General features: G+C 52.7%; 1 protein-coding gene across 4 annotated transcripts in view; it reads right to left on the minus strand.

Annotated features, from left to right (window-relative positions):
- Nucleotides 1–503: 503 nt before the first annotated feature.
- Fbxo41 (F-box protein 41) overlaps nt 504–18,151 on the minus strand; it is a 32,134-nt gene continuing 14,486 nt past the window's right edge. For all 4 annotated transcript variants that reach the window (XM_021634563.2, XM_021634564.2, XM_021634565.2 and 1 more), the window contains 12 exons: nt 13,124–14,160; nt 10,667–10,892; nt 10,150–10,223; nt 9,547–9,905; nt 8,540–8,781; nt 8,247–8,362; nt 7,975–8,127; nt 7,741–7,836; nt 5,508–5,626; nt 5,187–5,345; nt 3,280–3,395; nt 504–3,166 (listed from right to left, as the gene is read on the minus strand). In XM_021634563.2, coding sequence (XP_021490238.1) covers nt 3,104–3,166; nt 3,280–3,395; nt 5,187–5,345; nt 5,508–5,626; nt 7,741–7,836; nt 7,975–8,127; nt 8,247–8,362; nt 8,540–8,781; nt 9,547–9,905; nt 10,150–10,223; nt 10,667–10,892; nt 13,124–14,022 — 2,622 coding nt within the window. In that variant the 5' untranslated portion in view covers nt 14,023–14,160 and the 3' untranslated portion in view covers nt 504–3,103. The remainder of the gene's footprint in view (nt 3,167–3,279; nt 3,396–5,186; nt 5,346–5,507; nt 5,627–7,740; nt 7,837–7,974; nt 8,128–8,246; nt 8,363–8,539; nt 8,782–9,546; nt 9,906–10,149; nt 10,224–10,666; nt 10,893–13,123; nt 14,161–18,151) is intronic.

Raw genomic sequence — 18,151 nt, forward strand, 5'->3', positions numbered from 1 at the left:
ACTAAAGTCCCAAAATGTTGAGGAAAGCCTAATTTTCTGCTCTTCACCCAACCTTCAGCCTTGTCCTTTTGAGTAAGGACTACAGCTGAGCTCACTTGTCCAGGAGTGAATATACACATCACACATTAATATATTACAGAGAGGCTGGCCCACGCCGAGGTTAGGTGAGAAAGCATGGCCACTAGGGGCAGAAAGACTGCCAGGTCTTCAGGGGCTGACAGGCTAAGGTTCATCCCATCAGTGGTTAACTCCTGGGCACTGGGCCATTCCACTTAGTCTCACTTTTCCCCGAGTTCATCAGGAACTATCTTTGGCACCAACTGTTGCTCTGGGAAGTTTTCCTTCAACTTAGTGCCTTACAGAGACAGGCTGACAGCTTACTACCTGTGTTCTGCATTCTGGATCAGGGCTGGTAACAGGGAGGAGCAGGCCTTGGGAAGGAGGCCAATTTGTTAGGTTTCTGAGGCAATTCCTGAGGCTGACTCAGCTTCTATTGTCAATGAGGTGTTTTTTTTTTTTTTTTTTTGGTTTTGTTTTTTTTTTTTCAGGGTGCTCTCTGTTGATGGGTGGAAAGCTGGGGTTCCGGGCAGGGGTGCATACATTTTTGCCATATTGTGGGGAAAAGCAGCCTGCATAAGCATGAAGTACTCAAGCTAAACATGCCGCAACTCAGTTGCTAGGGCCAGGCTCTGTGGCAGGGGGTGGGAGTGGAGGGGATACCAAGTGGCTGCCACCCATGAGCCTTCTCCATAGACCAGTGTTTCTGGAGCAGGGCATGCCCTCATGCATTCTTTCTGTATTTAATATGAGACTCAAGGGGCTCCCCTTTGAGTGGCTGAAGAACAGCTAAGGTGCTCCTAAGGAAGCCATGTGCCCCATCAGCAACTGGTTCTGTGACTGCTGAAGATGGAAATGAGCACAGCACCCAGAAGCAGGGTTGGTCCCCTGGGGAAAAAGCAAAGGAACCACAAGTCGGGGGCAGGGGCAGATCTGTGTCTCAAGTCATGCCTTAAGACTAAGATGCCCAAGACTCAGGCAGGACACAGTGACCTGTCACTTAGGTTGGTAAAGGCTTAGGTCTGCAATTTTCACTCTACCCACCTTTACTCATGACAAGAACACAGGTTTCTTTCAAAAGCCGTTCAGAGGGCAGACTTGTGTCAACAGAAGGGCTAGGTTTTCCTCTCCATGGATCAGGATGCTGTGTAGATGGAATCGAGCCTGGGACTAGCATGCTCCCTACGCGGATTGCTGTGTACCCTGACCTATTTCCCCCCTCCAGGCATTCTAATGCCTTCCCTGCCCAGGGAGATGTCCAAATCCTGCGGCTGAGGAATGGAAGCCCCTAGGGGCAGGTGTGGCCAACTACCATAACACTTTGTGCTTTATCCAAGAGGCAGGAAGGGCAGCACCTCTGGTCATAAGAGTCTCGGGGCAGGGACTGCATGGATGTAGCTGGCACAACTGACCTGCTGAAGGCAGCACTGGACCCCAAGTGCACCTCCGCCTCCCTCCCGGGCCACTAAGGGAGAGGAAAGTTGTGCTGTTGCCTGTGACTCCTGGGGACGGAGCTGAGGAGGCGGGAGCAACTGGAGGCAGCTGTGAGAGGCACGGGCATATAGATACCACACAGCCAAGGTTTCATGCAGGACTGGGCATGGAGTATCCAGCATTGACAACCTTGGCATTTTAGTCTTCAGAAAGCAAGGACAGAACAAGCCACAGAACTCAGTAATGATGATGAGCTGGGACAGAGCTATGGCACCTGGGAGCATTGAGTGGAGGGTGTGCAGCAAGGCAAGGGACCTGTTCGGCAGTGACCCAGATGGCTTAGTGCCCAGTCCTGGTTGTGGCGCAGCTGGAGGAAACTGGCAAAAGGGTTCCACCTTATACAGGAGCAAAGAAAACTCTTAAGGTTTGGATGACAAGCCAGGCATTTGAAAGGTCTGCCCAAATGGGCTCAAATGAGGGTTGCCAAGACTCATGGTTGCAGCCAATCCAAATTCTGAGAGGAGAAACTCAGCTAGGGATGCTCAGTCTGTGGGACTTTGGTGCTCAGACAGACTTTTCAGGTACAGTGCAAGGCCTCTGACACCCAACCCCAAATATTCTACTGTGGTTTCAGCCCAGGGCTGTAAAGACTTAGGAAGACAGGCTGTGGAAATTCTTCCTGTCTTGGCACCAGAATCTGGCTCCTTGCCAAAGCCTCCTCCTCAAGCAATCCCCCTTTCCCCAAGCCCCAGCACAGCAGGTAACCAAGGGTCCTGAAAGACTCTGGGAAATCTTAAAGTGTCTGGGTTAAGAGGTCCCTTCTTACTGTAGCTTTGCTGGGACCTCTGCCCTCTGTGGCCCTTCAACAAGGAGTGGTATAGAGACTGCTTTGAGCTTAGCTCTGGGGTGTGAGATAAGTCTTTTGTCTTAGAAACAGTCTCCTCCAAACTGGCCAGTCCTTTACCTGCTTGGGAAGTGTGGGCCTCTTCCTAGGGAGTTCTATATTTTTTTTTTACCCTTTGAAACCCATTCCTACGGCCCTGTCCAACTTTCAGCTAACCTGGGTTCCTAGGCTTGCCTGCATCATCACTGGAGAATACAAATCTGGAAGAAGGCCCTTTGTCTGAAGGGAGGGCCCTGCAGAGGGCCTGGCCAGGGAAAAGGGAGAAGAGCCCTCCTTGCTATGTGTGAGCTGCCTTAAGCCCCTTCTGGTCTGTGACTTGACAGGCTCCTGACCAGGAGATGGCCTCAGGAAGGAGAGACCTGCCTGAGCAGCTGAGGAGCCGCTGGTTGGCTACTGCAGATCCTCTGAGCAGTGACAACCAGGTGCTGGTGTGCCAGCTCCTTGCCAGCTGTGCCAGAAGGCTGCTGCCACTGGGGATGTGAGGGAGTTCTCAGGGCAGCGTTGTCTGTCCAAGCCCCTGCCCTGGGGAGGCAGTGCTCTGGGTCACCTGTCACTCTGCTGTCCCAACTGGACAGGATATTCAATCACTGTCGGGAACCTGGGGTAACACGAGGCCTCCAAAGGTCTAGTCCAAGCCAGGGCCCCTCCAGAGTTCCAAAGAGCGCCTTGATGTGGGGCTGGCAGGGGCCCTGCCGCCCCCTGCCCGGGTTAGCAGCCACCTTCTACCTTGATGTGCAGAATCTTCGAGAAGCCAGGCCTTCGTCGAAGGGCCTATAGATAAGAGCCCTAAGTTAGCTCTTCCTTAGTACTAGACAAGTGAACTACTGCCACTCTCACCAGCCCAGGCCAAGGGATCTTGACGGCCTTAAGAGGCCACCTCTCACCTGGAGTTTTGTCACCATATCCTCAAACAGCTTCTGAGCCTCGGGACTGCTGGGCTCTTTGAAGTAATCAGCAATCCCGATCTGCACCACAATGGATTTGAGATTCCGGCAGATGCCTGGGAGAAGATAGTAAGGGGGTCAGCGCTTAGCAAGGGCAGTGGGCTGCATCTTTTCCTCTCATGAATGAGAGCAGAGCCCCACTGAGGAACAAATAGGGGCCAGCCACAGCAAGGAGTGCCAAGCCTGTGCTGGCTGCAGCTTGTAACAGAACATCTTAAGAAGATGGGTAAAGATGTCCTGGGAGGACAAGTGTGTGACAATGAGCTGCTCAGTGCCCTGGCAACTTCTTGGCAGAGTAGACAGCTGTACCACGGCCTGGGCATTTGGAAATGACTTAAGGGGCAGAGCTGCTGAACTGAGGCTGAATGTGGGGTGGGGGAGGTTGGAGGCAATCAAGCCTTGAAGCAAGAATTTCAAGAACTAGCAGCTATGCTGTCAGGGAGAGGCAGAGAGAGAGGTCAGGAGCTGGAAGGGGCTTGGGGAGCATGATCTGGGGGACTGGATAGTGAGTTCTGATGGACCATTTAGATAGACGCAAAGCATAAGGTAAGAGGAGGGCCCAGGAGGTGATAAGGTCAAAATCACCCCAGCTACTCAAGAGATTAAGGCTGGGGGATCGAAGTTCAAGGTCTGCCGGTACAGCTTAGTGAGACTGTCTCAAAATAAAAATGGAAAAAGCCAGGTGTGGTGGAGCACACCTTCAGTCCCTTCCACTGGGAAGGCAGAGGGCAGCCTGATCTACATAGTGTGCTCTAGCACAGCCAAGGCTATGCAGAGAAACCCTATCTCATAAAGGGGGAGGGGAGGGACTGGGAGCATAGTTTAGTGGTACAGCCCCTAAAGGCCTGGATTTAATTCCCAGTACTGGGGGAAGAGGGGAAGATTATGGAGATTTCCCAGAGGCCACATGATCCTGAGCAGTGGTTCACAGGGAAGGCAGATGGGAGGGTGTGGGCAGCCAAGGAATCAGCATTTAGTCCTTACTCCAAGAAATGCCCCTGAGGTCTTAAACATGGTTTAGCCTACCATCTAGAAAATAAAAAAGATCAGACTGCAGGTTTCAGAAAGCAAGGTCACACTCTGAAGAGCACCATCGCAACCCTTGCTTGCTGCTCTCTCTGCTTCTACCTCAGTGGGAGGCTCGCATGGGAACTAATGGCACCACACATACAACTCTTGGTGCCACTGTAGGCCAGCACAGAACAGTGGACGTCCTGCGCAGCTGAACAGGTGACACTAAATGCCGCAGGGCCTGAAGTGCCAACCCTGGCCTCAGAGACTCAGAATGAGCCAAGGTGAAAACACTGTCTGCCCCAGCACTGGTGCATGCTTGTTGGAACAACAGTAAACGGTCACACTACCTGCTTGTAGCAGTGGAACAGCCATTACCATTACATCAGAGTGGCTATGACTATCCCAAGAGACTCTCAAGGTTATTCCTATTAATTTTTCCCTCAGAAGAACTTAAGAGTTATCAGGCATACCCTCACCTGGGCTATCTGCCAGGCCCTACTCCCCGTCTCTCCCAGATGTGTGCAACTTTGCCCCAGATACATGAGGTCTCTGCAGGCACCACAGTATGAAGAGCACTCCATCCATGCAGCTACGAGGTGACTGTCACCTGTGCTGAGGCTTGAGTGGCACAGGTTCTTTAGGGTGACCCACACTCAATATATAATCCCCACCCACGCTAAGTAAACACAATGGTTCTCCAAGATGGGTTCTGGTGGCATTATTTGGAGGAGCAAGCATCTGTTTCCAACACTCCAGGAAAAGTTCACTCAGTGCTGCAAAACGTCCAAGGATAGCCATACCCTGCCCCGAACTCCCAAACCCTCATTGCTCACTGTTAAAATGGAGCAGAGCCTTAGGGGTGACAGGGGTGGCCGTGAGCACCAGCATCTCCAGTCCTTTCAGGCCTTCCCGGCAGACCTCAGCCGCCACCTCCTGGGTAATCTCTGACACGTGGTCCAGTTCCAGGACCTGCAGCCGCATACAGTTTCTTGCTAGGAGAGGAAGAAGAGAGGCCTGGTGACAAACTCCCTGCCCCACCTGTCCAGCACTGTCTCTCACCATCATCCAGGCTGCAGTCCCGAACTCTGGCGTAGACAGCATCTCACCCGAGTCTGCTTCTTACCTACACACTCCGACCCCACAGAAAGACTCACCAAGCGATGCCAGGCCCTGCACCCCACAGCCGGCACCACCTACGCCCAGGGCCCGGAGGTGGGGCCAACAGCGTCCAATCATCTGCAGGCAACGGTTGCTGAACCTGGTGGGCTGCTGGCTGAAGAACGGAGAGTGGAGAGTGGTCAGGGAGCCATTGTACTCTCAAGTGGGATCATCACTGGAGGATTCTTTTCCATGCCTCAGGCAAGGAGGCTTTGCCAACAGGTCAGCCTTTCAAGTCAGAAAACAGCTCATCCCTGACTCTGTCTTCTCCCCTCTGGCTACATCTGGCAGCTTTAGACTGTGGGCTATCCAGAGCTGTAGAGCAAGCAGAGCCTCACCCTGGTCTCCATTCACCCTGCACCTGGTGGCCAGATGCTCATCAGGCAGTTATCGAGTGTATTACAGCCGCAACAGACGAGCCAGGCTCTGGAGTGCAGGGTGACAATGAAGACGAGGCTCCTACCCTCCTGCCCTGTGACATACAACATTTTAGCATTCTGACCTTTCTCCAGAGCCTCTGCCACCTATTCTTGAACTTGCAGCAATCCTCCTGCTCAGCCTCCCAAGTGCTAAGATTATAGACCACACCTAGCTTTCGGTACCTTTATGACTTTAATTGTTTAGATTTTTTTTAAGAGTGTCTCATGACTTCAAACTCATGATACAGCTGAGGAGCCTCTTGCTTCTACCTCCCAAGAGCATGCGCCACCAGGCCTGACTCAAATCCCGTCTTAAAACTGACCATCTCCCCATTAGTTTCCTAGTACTTTCTAGATAAGATGCACAGGTCTGTCTGCATCTTTTTTTTTTCCTGCTTTTTTTCTGAGACAGGCTTTCACTGTGTAGCCCTGGATATCCTGGAACTCACTCTGTAGACCAGGCTGGCCTCAAATTCAGAGATCTTCCTGCCTCTGCCTCCCGAGTGCTGGGGTTAAAGGTGTGCACCACCACCCAGCAGATCTACATCTTTTAGCAAGGCCTTCACAACATTTCCCAGCTTGACTTCCAACATCATTGTTGGCTTGCCTGGCCCACTCACAGCAAGCTTGACCCCTGAACATCCACTCAGGCAACAGTATCTCTGCCATCTGATATGCCCATGGTTGCAAGTACACAAAAATGTACTTTCATGGAGTCTGCCTTGGGCACTGTCTAGTAGAGGAGCCTTAATTAAAAATTACTACAGAACAGATGATACTAAGGGTTGGATGGGGGCCAGTGGGAGCCAAGCAGGAGACCACAATGCGACTATGCCGGGGTATTGGAGAAAGCATACTAGTGGACACCGGAGGGGCTGGCACATAGGGAGATCGCTGGGAAGGTAGAGGCAGGGCACAGAGAAGCCTGGTAATTTGAGGAAGTTCCAAGTAGAGCAAGGGTTCATACCCTGGGTTCTCCAACAACAGATTTGTTCTGGTTTTGAGATGAACTCTTGCTAAATTGCTTATACAGGTCTCAAATTCACAATCTCTGGGTGTGTGACATCACCTAGTTTCCTCTGGTGTGTTATTAATGATTTCCCTGACCTGCCTCAACTATGTCAGGCTACTGCTGACTGATCACATAGTACGTACTGTAAAGTCTCTGTGGACAGGACATCACTGAGCCAGGAACAGCTCTCATCATCTAAGCTGCAAAACTAAGCATGAGTAGCAATGCCAGGCTGTCAGGATGGCTCAGCGGGTAAAGGCACTTACCACAACGCCTGATGACATAAATTTGATCTCATAGACTCACATGATAGAAGGAAAGAATAATACTTCTGTTAAGTTGTTCCCTGACCTCCATACACATACCAAATTCCTTCCCCAAAATATATACTAAAAAAATTTAAGTGGCCCTGCCAGCAAGCAAGCAAGAGCAAGACTCCAGGTCCCACATTACAGCCCTGCTCCCATTTTATTTTTTGTTCTGTTTTGTTTTTTTCTTCTCAAGATAGGGTTTTTCTGTGTAGCCTTGGCTGTCCTGAACTCACTTTGAAGTCCAGGCTGGCCTTGAACTCACAACAGATCTGCCTGCCTCTGTCTCCCAAAGTGCTGGAATTACAGCCCTGCTCCTAATTATCAACACAATAATCAATGTGTGTAATCTGTCCACAACAGTTGACCTGACCTCTGCTCAGGCCCACTGCTCCTCCTTCCTTCCTTCCTTCCTTCCTTCCTTCCCTCCTTCCCTCCCTCCCTCCCTCCCTCCCTCCCTCCCTCCCTCCCTCCCCTTGCCTGGGCTTACCATGGGTGAAGTGGCGCCACCTGGAGGGAGACAATCTCTCTGCAGCCTGCGCCCAGGGCCCAGATCACCTCATGGCCAACAGGGTCTGTGGCACTCCTGTGGAAAAGCCAAACCTCAAGTGGCCCATCTTTGTCGCCTCTGTTCCCACCAAGAGGCAGGAGCATGTGGTATCTTGGGAGCTTTGGGAACCAAGGCACAGAAGAGGGAGCTGTGCTTCTGGAAGGAAAGACCTACCTGTAGGTGACAGCCTGCAGTGCCCGGCAGTAGCAGCTGGCCAGCCAGAGGGACCGGTCAGTGAGGATGTTGGGGCAGTGGGAAATGCGCAGGATCAGCAGGTTCCCACCGGCCGCCTTCAGCAGGGACTCCAGCCCTGCTTCAAGGCAGCCCCTGAGGATGACCAAACAGGTCAGGGAGCTGCTGGTGGTCCTCATCTGGGAAGCCTCCCCACTTAACTCCTGGACTGCAGCCCAGGAGCAGCCATGCCACCCACCCACCGCAGGCCTCACCGGGTGCTGCGGGCATATTCTTCCTTGCTCTCCTTCTTTCCCCGCTGTCGGGGCTTCAGATTCTGTAATGTCAACGAGTGGGCCTGGGTGCACCACTGGGCCAACATCGCCAGGAACTGGGAAAGATCAAGTGATAGGAACAGAGGTATGAACGTGGTCGACTGCTGATGGGTTAGCCCTGAGTAGGAGGCACCGTGAGCCTGGGGAACCAGGGCTATGAGGGGTTATGGAGACTAGACATAGGTCAGTTCTGCTGGTAAAAGCTGGGCTCCCAGGAGGGCAGGGGCAGGCACCTTGGAACAGACTCGGGCATTCTCCAGTAGCACTCTCGTCCAGACGGCAGGATGGCGGGCCACAAAGCGCCAGTCCCGGCAGACCTCTGCAGCATGCAGCAGCGTACGGGTATCCAGGTAGGTGAAGATACAGAAGAGGGCGGCTCGCATCTTGAGGATTTCCGGGCTGATGACCTCATTGGAGCGTGAGGGGCTACCTCTCTCCACTCGACGGCCTCGCCCACTGCCTCCTTCGGGGCGGGCTGCAGAACACCAAAGGAGAGTAGAAAGTGAGACCGGCTCAGGGCTGTGGGTGGGGGCTGGGGAAGGGCAGGAGTTCGCAGGAGTGAGTATGCGACCCCCCCCACCGGTGACCACTGGGAAGACAAGGCCTCTGCTCTCCCTTTCTTTACCGTACCCCAAACTTTACTAATCAGAAAAGGGTGATGTCTGCTGCTGTGTCACCCACCAAAAACTTTTCTGGACATGATCTCATGTATTCCAGCCTAGTCTTGAATTCGCTACGTAGCCCAGAATGATCTTGAACTTCTGATTCTCCTGCACTTGCTACCCAAGTTCTAGGAATACAGGTGCATGCCACCAGGCTCAGTTTCAGGTGCTGGAGCTTAAGGCCAAGACCTCATGGATTCTGGACAACCACTCCACTAATGAAACTACCCAAGAGTAGCCCTAAACTTTCCAAGGGTCACCTGATTCTAACCTTCTAAGCCTTTCACATAATTACAAAGCTACTCCGCTAAACTCCTGCTCTGTGCAAGGTGCTTCAGAGGCTAAACACTCAGCTCCTCTCCCTACCTGTGACAGAGCCCACCATGTACACAGACTCCCTTGAATGGGGCATCCTGGGGTCACTGCACATCTGCCCTGTCAATCCCCCACCCCTCGATCCAAGCTTGGAAAGCGTTTGAGAGGTAGGCAAATGGCCAAGGATCATCCTCCACCCTGTGTCCCAAGAGATCCCAGCAACCTGGAAGGCTGGATTCCCTACCCACTCTCCCAGGACTTACCTGAGAGACGGCAGCTGTTCAAGGGCCCAGCTACAGCAGGTCCAGGGCGTGGGACATCAGAGGGGCCCTCAGCCTCTGACTCAGTAGTTCGGGAGCCCACATCTGAGACGTCACCCTCCTCCCCCTCGGTGCTGTGACGGCGCGGTCGGCGCTGCCAGTTCTGGATGGCCTGTCGTCGTAGGCCTGAACTACGAGGGGGCTGGGACCGCTCTGAACCACCGTTGGTAGCCTGGGCCCGTGAACCCAAGCCCCCAGGGCCACTGTCCTCCGAGGGCCCTTCCTCTGGCCGGGGCAGCTCCAGACTGTCACTGTCATAGCAGCCTGAGCTCTGGGATGCAGCTGGTACACGGCTGGAGGCCCTGGGGTGGGTGGGGGAGTGCATAGTGAAGGCTGGGGGATAGCAGACTGCTCTGACTCCCACACTTTCCTCACCACCAGCCAAGGGTAGCCCACTGTCCTGCCTTCCAAAAGTTCCCTGATCGTGGAAAGGCAGAATGGTGATACCAGGGAGGGTGGGCAGAGAAGGAGACAAGCCTCTGATGGGCCAGCAGACCTTCCAGGGTGAGGGTAGGCTGTGTGGGGTGGGCCAAGCCCGAGGCTTACCCTGTGCTGGGAGAGGAGCCATGCCGTGACACGGCGTATGTGCTTGGCACAGCTGGGCCTGCATGGTGATCTCGCTGCAGCCCCCAGAGTGGAAGGGAAAGGAAGGATGGGCAGAGAAGGCCAGAGAAGAAGGCAACAGTAGGAGAGAGAGGAAGATGGAGAGAAGAAAAGAGAGAAGAGAGAAGAAAAAAGTTGGGAAAGATGGACGAATGGACAGACAGACAGTCCAGACAGGCAGGCTCCCAAATCCCCTCCCAAGCCATCCACCCGGCATCCCAATGCCCAGCTTAAGGTTGGTTCCTAGGCACTCATTTGAAACGGAAAGATGGGCTTCCAAAGGCTGGGGCTATAGAAGATGCCCGGCCACAGCCTCAGAGCCAGCACTCCCACCCTGTCAGAGTGTACCTCCCCACCCCCACTTCAGACCCGCAGTTGCAGGCAAAGGAGGCAAAGCGGTGTGGTGTGTGAGAAGGCTGTAGGGACCACACGAGAAGCCAGGGCAGGTACACACACTCACCATTCTTCCGGGGCCTCGCACTCCAGGCCCCGAGGCACTGCCCCCACCTCCTCTGCCCAGGCTGGCACTCGGTGTGCTGCCACAGCTGCTACTGATGACCTGCAACTGGCGCTCGGCCCTGTCTGCGCGCTCCAGGAGCTCCTCAATGAACTGCTGCAGCCGCAGCTTGGCGCTGGCCTCCCGAGCCGCCGTCTCCTTCAGGAACTGGTCGATCTGCACCACCTCCCTGAGCCGGGAACAGTCTCTTACTCCAGGTCCCTAGCCTGACTGCCCTCAAACTTTCCACTGGAGGAAACCCTGGCCAGTGGAGAGATGGGATAATGCCCAGCACACAAGCCCACAGAATGGCACACACACCGCAAACAGGCAGACACACAAGACACACACACAATAGGATACTTCTGTTTATACTGTCAACTTGACAGAATCTAGAATCACCTAGGAGACAAACCTCTGGACCCATCTGTGAGGAAGTTTCTTGATAGTGCTGACTGAGGTATGGAGATCTACCCTGAACTTGGACAGCACCATTCTGTGGGCTGGGGTTTCAAACTGAGTAAAACCTGAAAGCTAGCTAGCAGCATGCCTCCATCTCTCTCTGTTTCCTGGCTGACACAATTTGAGCAGCAGCCTCACATTTCTGAGACCACACTCTTCCTGTCATGATAGACTGTGTTTACCCAAACCATGAGGCAAAATAGACCGATTCCAAGTTCCTTCAAAATACATATTTTATTTGCACTTGGCTGGGGAGCGCATTCAGCCACTTGTTAATCTTGCAGAAGACCAGAATTTGGTTCCCAGCACCTACATGCTGGCTCACAACCGCCTGTTACTTCAGTTTCAGGAAATTTGACAGCCTCTTCTGACTCCGTGGGCACAAGAGTCATATATGCAAGCATAATGCTCATTCACATAATAAAATAGCAAAGATAAATCTAAAACAACAATTTAAGCAAATCTGTGCTCCTGCACAGGTAGAGGCTAGAGGACAACATGAAGGAGCTGGTTCTCTCCTTCCACCTTGAGTCCCAATCGCCAGCTCTTTAGACTGTGTGGGCTATTTCGTCACAGCAACAAGAAATGTAACTAAATCCATATAGTCCTCACTGACACAGTCACAGGTATGCTCATTCCCAGACTGTCACCTCCAGGCATAAGCAGAGTTCCATAATCAAAGCAGACCCTCCCCCCCCACCAGTTCCCAGTGTCCTCAATACACTGGCCCCTCACATAGGAACACACCAGGCATACAGTGAAAGCCTCACATATTCTAACATGGCCCCCAGCATGTTTCCATGTATGCAATCACATTCATTCTCAGGCACACTCATGCTCTAAAATACACTGAGAACCATGGAGGCTCCCCAACCTGCTCAAATGACACACGTTCTCTAGGAAGCATCTGAAGGCAGGGAGTCCCGTCACACAGAGATGTAAAGCACTCCTGTAGTTTGTCCCAGCATCCAGGGATACCTAACACACAGCACCCTCAGTTACCCAAGCGTGTGTATGTCCCCACCTGGACACAGCTGTTCACACGTCCACTAAACACTCAGACCAGGTGCCAGGCACAGTTTGAGATACTAGGAAAGCATGACTGAACCAAACGCCTTGGATCCCAGCATTTGTGAGACAGAGGCAAGTGGATCACGGTCAATTCCAAGTGAGCCAGGAATACACAGAGAAACCTTGTGTCAAAGAAACAAACAAAACCAAAAACAACAAAAGAAAATCCCTGCCTCAACAAAACTCACATGACAATGGGGACAAACACAATGCCTGGCTCTACGGAGTTCATAAGGCTCCATGTGAGAAGCCAGAAAACACTGAGGAAAAGGGACAAAGAAAGGAAAGCTACGTGCTGTGGCACACGGCAATCATTTCAGCACTCCTGAGGCTGGGTCAAGACGGTCGTGAGTGCAAAGGCTGCGTAAGAAGGAAGCCTTTGTCAGAGGGCATAGGTGGATCCAGTAAGACAATGAACATGAACTTTTCTGATGACACAAGGACAGTGGTGGAAGTGGCAAAGTGACCCCAGAGAGTAGGGTCAAAAACAACTACAAATATAAGAAAAACCTTCAAGGAAGCCAAGACCAAAGACGTAGAAGGTTAAAAAGCAGCAAGTTTATGGCACCTAGAAAAGATGCAATTGCATCTGCAGGAGGACATGGAGAACTGGGCTGCTTTTTTGAGTAGGCTAAAAGATCTGGTACCAAAATGCAAGAGCTGCCTGGCCTGGTTATCAAAAACAAACATTCTTCAAAGGTGGGCACAATACTAGACACTCGTAGGTCCCAAATCACAACCATGACACTCTCCAGCAACTAACAGCACCACCACGGACTCGGAACTTATGTTCCCAAACCTGGCCACATGAAGACACCCCCGGCACATGCAGGATGAGTGGGTGACATCCACGGACATCCACCCACTGAACCCCCAAGGCCTACTCACTGTTGCTTGCGGCTCAGCTCCTGTTCCTTATGCACCAGGTCCTGCTTAAGCGAGGCCAGCAGCTCCACGCTCACATCCACTTGGCGTGAGAGTTCAGAAGCACGCTCCTCCAGCTCCTCCTTCTCGCGACCCAGGCGTGCGCTCTCCTGTCGCGCAGTCTCCAACTCTGCGGCCTTTCGTTCCAGCTCGGCCTGCAGCCGGCCCACCTGGCCCGCAATCTTCTGCTCCACCTCCTCGCTCAGCCGCTCCAGCCTCCGGTCCACCTCCAGCTTCTCCAGCGCGCGGATCTTGAGGCGTGCCAAACCCTCTTCATAGGCGACGTCCGCTGGCGATGGCGACGCCGGCGATGCAGAAGCAGGCCCCGAACAAGGACCAGGGCCAGGCCCGGGTGGCGGCGTCGAGCAGGCCGAGGATGCCACGGATTTGCGCGCGAACAGTTCGCCGAGTGGGATTTCGATCTCGCGGAGCGCATAGCGCGCGGCGGGCACCAGCCCCGGTTCGGCCAGCTCCTCGCAGGGCAGGCTGGCGGGCACCAGGTCACCGGGGAAGTGCGCCAGCGGCGCGTGGTGGTGATGGTGGTGCAGCAGGTGCGGCCCCGCGGGCGCTGGCCCCGCCGCCTGCTCCTTGCCCTGGAAGGACGTGCTCTCGAAGACCTCGCGCCGAGCCCCAGGCACAGCCAGCAGGGCAGCGGGCTCAGGTGCCAGCGGGAAGCCGGAGGCTGCGGCGGCTGCGGCAGCGGCGGCCGCCGCCCCGTCACAGATGCTGTTCGTCTTGGAGAGGATGTAGAGCGTCTCGTAAGTGTGGCTGTACTCCAGGTGCGCGCGCAGCGACGACAGGCTCCGGAAGCGCTTATGCTCCCCGCAGCGCGGGCAGCGGTAAGGTAGGTCCAGCGAGGCCATGGCCCCGCTGCCCTCGGGGCGCGCCGGCTCCACCGCGGCTGCCTCGCCAGTCAGCCGGGCGCGCTCATGGGGGGCCGCGGGTGGGCCCGGCCTGGGGGATCAGGGCGGCTCTGTTCACCAACAGCAAGGGCCCGGAAGCTAGAAGAGAGAAAGTGAGTCTCAGCAGCTTGGTAGCCCTGCTTCCGCCACTCCCAAGTACAGCCTCCCTGTACCCTATTTAGCCGGAAACCTAGGTGTCCAGATTGAGGGGCCAGAGGGGGCCAACAGCCACTGGCCTCCTGCCTTCCAAGTGCTGAAATTACTAGGGCTACACACACACACAGTTTGTTTAATGCTTGTTTTGGGAGGCTGGAGAGATGGCTCAACAGTAGTTACAAGCACTTGTTGCTCTTGTGGAGTACCTGGATTTGGTTCCCAAAACACACATAATGATCCCCAACCATTCTAGTACCTAGGGATCCGTTACCTTCTTCTGACCTTCCTGGCACCAAGCAAGGAATACATACAACGCTGCCAGCAAAACACTCTTACACAAAATAAATTTAATTTTTTTTTCATTTGACACAGGTCTCTGTGTAGCCTTGGATGACCTGGACTCACTTTGTTGAGCAGGCTGGCCTCAAGCTCAACAGAGATTGCCTCTGCTTCCCCGAATGCTGGGATTACAGACCTGTGCCACACGGCTGAAAATTTTTAAAAATTTTAAGGAATGTTTGATTTTTTAAAAACTGTTTGCCAGTGGGGCAGGTGCTTGTAATCCCAGCACTTGGGAGGTGAAGCCAAGGGGAAGAGACATTCAGCACCACCCTGAACCACTGGCCTGACCTACATGAGACTCTGCCTCATAAAAATAAAACCAACTATTATTATCGTTACAAAAATTTTTTGTTTAAGGCAGGGTATTACTCCCTAGACTTGCTGGCCTGGACCTCACAATGTATCTCAGGAACCTGTATCCATCACAAGAGACAAAGGAGCCAAACTGAACATGCTGCAGGACTCCAGAGCTGGAAGGCAGGGCCAGACAAATTGGATGGTGGCCCAAGTCAGAATTCCAGGTTCTCCCTGGGGGCTTCATGAACTGGGCAGGGGCAGGAAGGAACCTTGTGTGCTGTTGAGAATATTCTGCAGCTTGATCAGGGTTGTGTTTATATGCCTGCATGGGTACAAGCATGAAGGCACATACAGGAACCCTGGGGCTATGTGCCCTAGCTCCCGTGTGTGACATCTAAGGAGGTCTTCAAACAGACGAGTAATTTTCATCATGTAGGCTGCACCACTGTAACTAAGTTGGAGGAACCAAGATGCTTGCCCAGCTATGATGATGTAGAATGCCCGCCATTCCACTGAAGGTCCATCAAAGGCACTGAAGGCCCTTTCCTCAAACTTGGATAAGGTTAAAATGTGTCACTATGGAGGCAGGCTTTCAGGTCTTACTTCCTCCAGCTAAACTCAGTGGGACATAGTCTCTGCCTGCTGCCTGTGGATCAAGATGTAGAGTTCTTAGCTCTGTCTCCAGCACCATGTCTTCCTGCAAGCTGTCACATTTCCCGCCATGGCATTAATGCACTAAGCCTCTGAAATAAAGCCAGCCCCAATAAAATGTTTTCCTTCATGAGTTGCAGTGGTTATGGTATCTCTTCACAGCAATAAAACCCTAAGGAAGACAGTGGGTTTTCCGACTTTCCTTGCTTAATTGATTCCAGCTTCTTTGTGGAGTAACCTACTGCCTCTCTGCTCCCACCAACTCAAACCTTAAACCTGCTATCAGCTCCACCTCTCTATCCTGATGGGTTCCAGACTCCTGCTTGCCTTCTGCCATTTCCTCATGGATATAGAAAGACATCCCACGGCCACCCAGCACCAGCCACTGCCTTGGATTTTGGGGATTCTGCCTTCCTTTCCCACTTTTCATCTATCCATGATAGGCTAGAGCATATAATTCCTCTTTCTTGCTTACAATGGGATTTCCCTTTTTAAATAATAGATCCTGTGGTAGTTAGTGGCCGTTTCCCTTTTACATTTAATCCATTTATATGGATTAAATGTAAAAGGGCTGTAATTCGCCATGGCATGTGTGTGGAGGTCAGAAGTCAACCTGTGGGAGTCAGTTCTTTCCTCCCACTCTGTGGGATCCAGGATCCAGCCTGGGTTGTCAGGCTTGGTGGCAGTGTTCTTCACCTGCTGTGTACCTGAGCCATCTCCCTGGCCCCATGATGGTTAGTGTTAACTGTCTCCTTCACAGAACCTAGAATCATCGGGGAAACGGGCCATTGAGGAATTCTGATTTCAGTTGTTGAAGTGGAAGACTGCCCATTGTAGGTGAGACATCCGTCTCCGACTGGGATCCTCAACCATGCATGGAGAAAGAACTGAACCGCAGCCTGCCTTTAGTCCCCTCTATTTCCTGATCCTGCATGCAACCAGCTGCTTTAGGCTCCTGCTACCCTGACTTTCCTGCCATGATGGATGGTACCTTGAACTTGGAGCTAAAATAAACCCTTTCTCCCTTGTTTTTGTTATGAAGACTGCTTTTGACTTAAGTGTTGAAGAGTAGCATTCGAGTCAAAATAGCCAGGCAGTGGTAGTGCACAGTTTTGTGACCAGCACTGAGGAAGCAGAGGCAGGTGGATCTCTGTGAGTGCAAGGCCGGCCTGGTCTACAGAGTGAGTTCCTGGACAGCCAGGGCTACATAGTAAGACCCTCCCTGAAAATACAAAGAAACAAAAAGTTGGTGAACCCTGTCACAACAGCAAATCAGCCCTTGAAGCTCAGGCCATGTCCCCACAACGGCTGCAAAACTAGCAGAAAAACGCTAGGATGTTGTTAGCTGTTGGGGTCCTTCCTATGGTCTCCTTTGTAAAGTCCAGTAAGACCCACTTCGGTCAACCTGAAAGCAGAAGAATTGCTTGCCTGGAGAGGGCCCTTCTGCCTGAGGCCAGTAATCTAATATGGCCAAGAGGTAATGAAGAGTCAATTCTGAGCTTTAAACTAAAATGAACTCAAGCAAACAGAGGCGGCAGGAAACTCAGAAGGAGGGTAGTCTGGGGCCGGCCTGCTCTTGACTCTTCCCACCGTCCTGTGTCCTCTCCACGGAAACATCCATTATAAGCAAGGTGGAGTTTTTTTGGAGGGGCTGCAGCTTGAATAGGAAGAAGCCAAGGCGCTAGTGGCCTGCATGGCTCTATGGCAGGGGCCCTGGCTTGAGAGACAACTCCCATTCCTCATCCCCACCACCACCAGGGAATTCATTCTGAAATTACAAGATCCAGTGAGGTCTCCCGCCTTGGGTAAACAAACACTCTGTGGATTAAGGAGGTAAGATGATAGGAAAGCTCACCAGAGGATAAAGGCTTATAGATTCCTCAAAAAGCCTGGAAAACAAAAGTTACCCCTAATATTGTTCCCTCTCCGCCCCTAAAGAGGCACTCTTCAGCCTCCCCTCACAAGGATGGAGAGGGCATGGATGCAAGGATGGGCCGAGGAGGTCGGAGAGTCCTTGTTGCTAGTCAGAGGCACGGGCTGTGGACTAGGCGTTTTCCTCCCTCCCCCTCTTCAGCTAGTTCTTTCTTTCAGCTATCCAGTTTTCTCTCCATCAGTCTATTCTGGCCACAGATGGCAAGACTACGAAGACTAGTTTACTCCTTAACCAAACACAACACAGTAATTCTACTGGGGCTGGATGTGTCACAGGATGAGAATATGGGTTTGCTTCTTTTGGAGACAGGACAACCCCAGTTTAAGTTTGTGATGGATGGCGGCATCGGGCTGAACAGGGAAAAGAGTCTAAATGGTTGAATAGTTAAATGGAAAGTCCTGTGTTTACTAAACTGCTCCTCTGTTGTGATACCCATTGTGATACCCAGATCTGGTTCGTTGCGCTTCTAGTTTTCTCTTACAGAGCTGTTTCCCACCCACTCTAAGTGGCGGGAAACAGCAACAAGGACTCTCCGACCTCCTCGGCCCATCCTTGCATCCATGCCCTCTCCATCCTTGTGAGGGGAGGCTGAAGAGTGCCTCTTTAGGGGCGGAGAGGGAACAATATTAGGGGTAACTTTTGTTTTCCAGGCTTTTTGAGGAATCTATAAGCCTTTATCCTCTGGTGAGCTTTCCTATCATCTTACCTCCT

Source organism: Meriones unguiculatus, chromosome 5, assembly GCF_030254825.1.
Source record: "Meriones unguiculatus strain TT.TT164.6M chromosome 5, Bangor_MerUng_6.1, whole genome shotgun sequence".
Lineage (NCBI taxonomy): Eukaryota > Metazoa > Chordata > Mammalia > Rodentia > Muridae > Meriones > Meriones unguiculatus.